The sequence below is a fragment of the Volvox carteri genome (genome assembly GCF_000143455.1).
Source record: "Volvox carteri f. nagariensis unplaced genomic scaffold VOLCAscaffold_451, whole genome shotgun sequence".
Lineage (NCBI taxonomy): Eukaryota > Viridiplantae > Chlorophyta > Chlorophyceae > Chlamydomonadales > Volvocaceae > Volvox > Volvox carteri.
In genome coordinates this window covers 1-3,303 of record NW_003307977.1, presented here as the reverse complement: position 1 = coordinate 3,303, position 3,303 = coordinate 1, and the positions used below count along the sequence as shown (strand labels likewise).

At 53.2% G+C, this 3,303-nt stretch overlaps 1 protein-coding gene across 1 annotated transcript in view; it reads right to left on the bottom strand.

The window, feature by feature from the left end:
• Positions 1-2,684, bottom strand: part of VOLCADRAFT_39378 (uncharacterized protein) — a gene marked incomplete at both ends in the record, with an annotated part of 3,764 nt that extends 1,080 nt beyond the window's left edge. Inside the window, one exon of the mRNA XM_002959632.1 lies at positions 2,585-2,684. Within this exon, the coding sequence (XP_002959678.1) occupies positions 2,585-2,684 (100 nt within the window). The remainder of the gene's footprint in view (positions 1-2,584) is intronic.
• Positions 2,685-3,303: the final 619 nt, after the last annotated feature.

The window sequence follows — 3,303 nt, the reverse complement described above, 5'->3', positions numbered from 1 at the left end:
TATCCAGACTGCTGCCAGGTGCAACGTGAAGCGACCGACTAGTGGCCAGTGAGATGCAAGTGGGTGCCGACATCCGGGCCTAACAGGGGTGAATTTTATTGCCACCAGTGCTGCCGCCGCTGCACATGCCTGGACCAGCCCCCAGTTCATTGTTGTCGTGGCCATGCTAGCGGCTGCTGCACCAGCAGCCAGCGAAACGTTGCCATCAGAATCATTGTGCTGCATCCCTCTCGTACATGTGCTTTCGTTCAAGCCAAGGCTGCGTAAGGATAGCACCCACCACCCAAAAGCCACAAGCCACAAGGAATCAGCCAGGCGAGTGATTATGATCAGCCAGGCATTTACATTCATACTTGTTGAAGTCCCCTTACACCACCACAGATTGCGCGTCACGTCGCGCTATCGGCAAGCAGGTATGTTGTTACAGGGTGGTTAACTTCGCCAGCGGCCCCCTTTCCCGGGGCAGTCCCTGCTCTCCCCTGCTAGAGGGGCACCCTAATCCGTCACCCCATCCGACTTCAGAATGTATTCGTTGGGTTCGGCAACTCACCACCAGCATCCAACCAAATCTAGCGGATCAACGGCGCATCAACTTAGTTCCTGGTCAGCTCGCAAGTTGATATTATCACGTCCTACACCGTCCATATGATGGGGGGCCACCTCCCATTTCATCACTCCTCAATCACCCGAGGAGCCGGCAGGCGGATTTGAACCCGGGTCGACTGGGTCGACTGGGAGCAGAAGTCAGGCCTTAACCTCTGCCAGCCGCCTGCCTAGGTATGTATGTTGTTACAGGGTGGTTAACTTCGCCAGCGGCCCCCTTTCCCGGGGCAGTCCCTGCTCTCCCCTGCTAGAGGGGCACCCTAATCCGTCACCCCATCCGACTTCAGAATGTATTCGTTGGGTTCGGCAACTCACCACCAGCATCCAACCAAATCTAGCGGATCAACGGCGCATCAACTTAGTTCCTGGTCAGCTCGCAAGTTGATAGTATGTAGGTATGTATGGTCACACAGATATGCATGGTCACACAGATGTGTATGGTCACACAGATATGTATGGTCACACAGATATACACTTCCTGGCCACATGCCCGGGAAAAATAAAGAGCTAATGAGGCGGGCATGCGTTGGCTGTAGATGTGGTGTATACGTATTTGGCCCAATCGTCGGGGGTGCGTGTGTACGCACGTCCTGTACGATTTGTACGTGTACGGTGTACGGTGTACGGCAAATTCTTGCCACGCGCGATGCTGCATGTCTGTGTGGGTGTGGCGCAGTGGTTAGCGCATAGGTATCATAGCTGTTATCGTGCTGTGACTTGGACTATTCTGAGGTCGAGGGTTCGACACCCTCCACCCACAACCGCTCGTGTAGCTCAGTGGAAGAGCACCCGTTTAGTAAGCGGGAGGTCTCGAGATCAAAACTCGACATGAGCAGCACATCGCTCTTGCGCGGGACATATCCCTTGCTTGTGCCTGTTGCTGGTCCCTGCCGTTGGACACGTACTCGTAATACACGAAATGCTGCAGTCAGCCGTGTGTAGCCTTTTCTAGGCGTTTAGGGTTTCAAGGACCCTAAAAACCCTAGAAACACTAGCTATCACCGCAAAAAGCAGCTATTCAACGACTAGCATCGGTTGAGTAGATCGGTGAGGTGTTGGTTGTTGGCTGTGACCATGGATGGCACTCGTGCATGCAGGATCTGCATTTTCTGAGAGACACAGCGCGACGAACACTACAAATATGTAGCACATGTAGCCGACAGGGGAACGGTTGCCTCCACCTAAACCAGAGCCTAACAGGACACGTACATAACCAAATACATGCACGAATAATGCACGAAATGCTGCAGTCAGCCGTGTGTAGCCTTTTCTAGGCGTTTAGGGTTTCAAGGACCCTAAAAACCCTAGAAACACTAGCTATCACCGCAAAAAGCAGCTATTCAACGACTAGCATCGGTTGAGTAGATCGGTGAGGTTTTGGTTGTTGGCTGTGACCATGGATGGCACTCGTGCATGCAGGATCTGCATTTTCTGAGAGACACAGCGCGACGAACACTACAAATATGTAGCACATGTAGCCGACAGGGGAACGGTTGCCTCCACCTAAACCAGAGCCTAACAGGACACGTACATAACCAAATACATGCACGCAGCAAGCAGCCAATCACAACCGCATTGACGTGCCAATATCCAAGACTGCTGCCAGGTGCAACGTGAAGCGACCGACTAGTGGCCAGTGAGATGCAAGTGGGTGCCGACATCCGGGCCTAACAGGGGTGAATTTTATTGCCACCAGTGCTGCCGCCGCTGCACATGCCTGGACCAGCCCCCAGTTCATTGTTGTCGTGGCCATGCTAGCGGCTGCTGCACCAGCAGCCAGCGAAACGTTGCCATCAGAATCATTGTGCTGCATCCCTCTCGTACATGTGCTTTCGTTCAAGCCAAGGCTGCGTAAGGATAGCACCCACCACCCAAAAGCCACAAGCCACAAGGAATCAGCCAGGCGAGTGATTATGATCAGCCAGGCATTTACATTCATACTTGTTGAAGTCCCCTTACACCACCACAGATTGCGCGTCACGTCGCGCTATCGGCAAGCAGGTATGTATGGTCACACAGATATGCATGGTCACACAGATGTGTATGGTCACACAGATATGTATGGTCACACAGATATACACTTCCTGGCCACATGCCCGGGAAAAATAAAGAGCTAATGAGGCGGGCATGCGTTGGCTGTAGATGTGGTGTATACGTATTTGGCCCAATCGTCGGGGGTGCGTGTGTACGCACGTCCTGTACGATTTGTACGTGTACGGTGTACGGTGTACGGCAAATGCTTGGCACGCGCGGAGCTGCATGTCTGTGTGGGTGTGGCGCAGTGGTTAGCGCGTAGGTCTCATAGCTGTTATCGTGCTGTGACTTGGACTATCCTAAGGTCGAGGGTTCGACACCCTCCACCCACAACCGCTCGTGTAGCTCAGTGGAAGAGCACCCGTTTAGTAAGCGGGAGGTCTGGAGATCAAAACTCGACATGAGCAGCACATCGCTCTTGCGCGGGACATATCCGCTCTGGCTTTTTCATAACATGATCCATCCTGGTGTGTACGTGTGCGTGTATGTATGTGTGTGTACGTGTACACGTTGGTGCATGTGTACATGGGGTATTTGGTCGTAGCTAGCCAGAACATGCATGCCGGGACAGCACAGCAGCAACACGAAGGCGGCAGCATGGAATTATTCATCCCTTGCTTGTGCCTGTTGCTGGTCCCTGCCGTTGGACACGTACTCGTAATACAC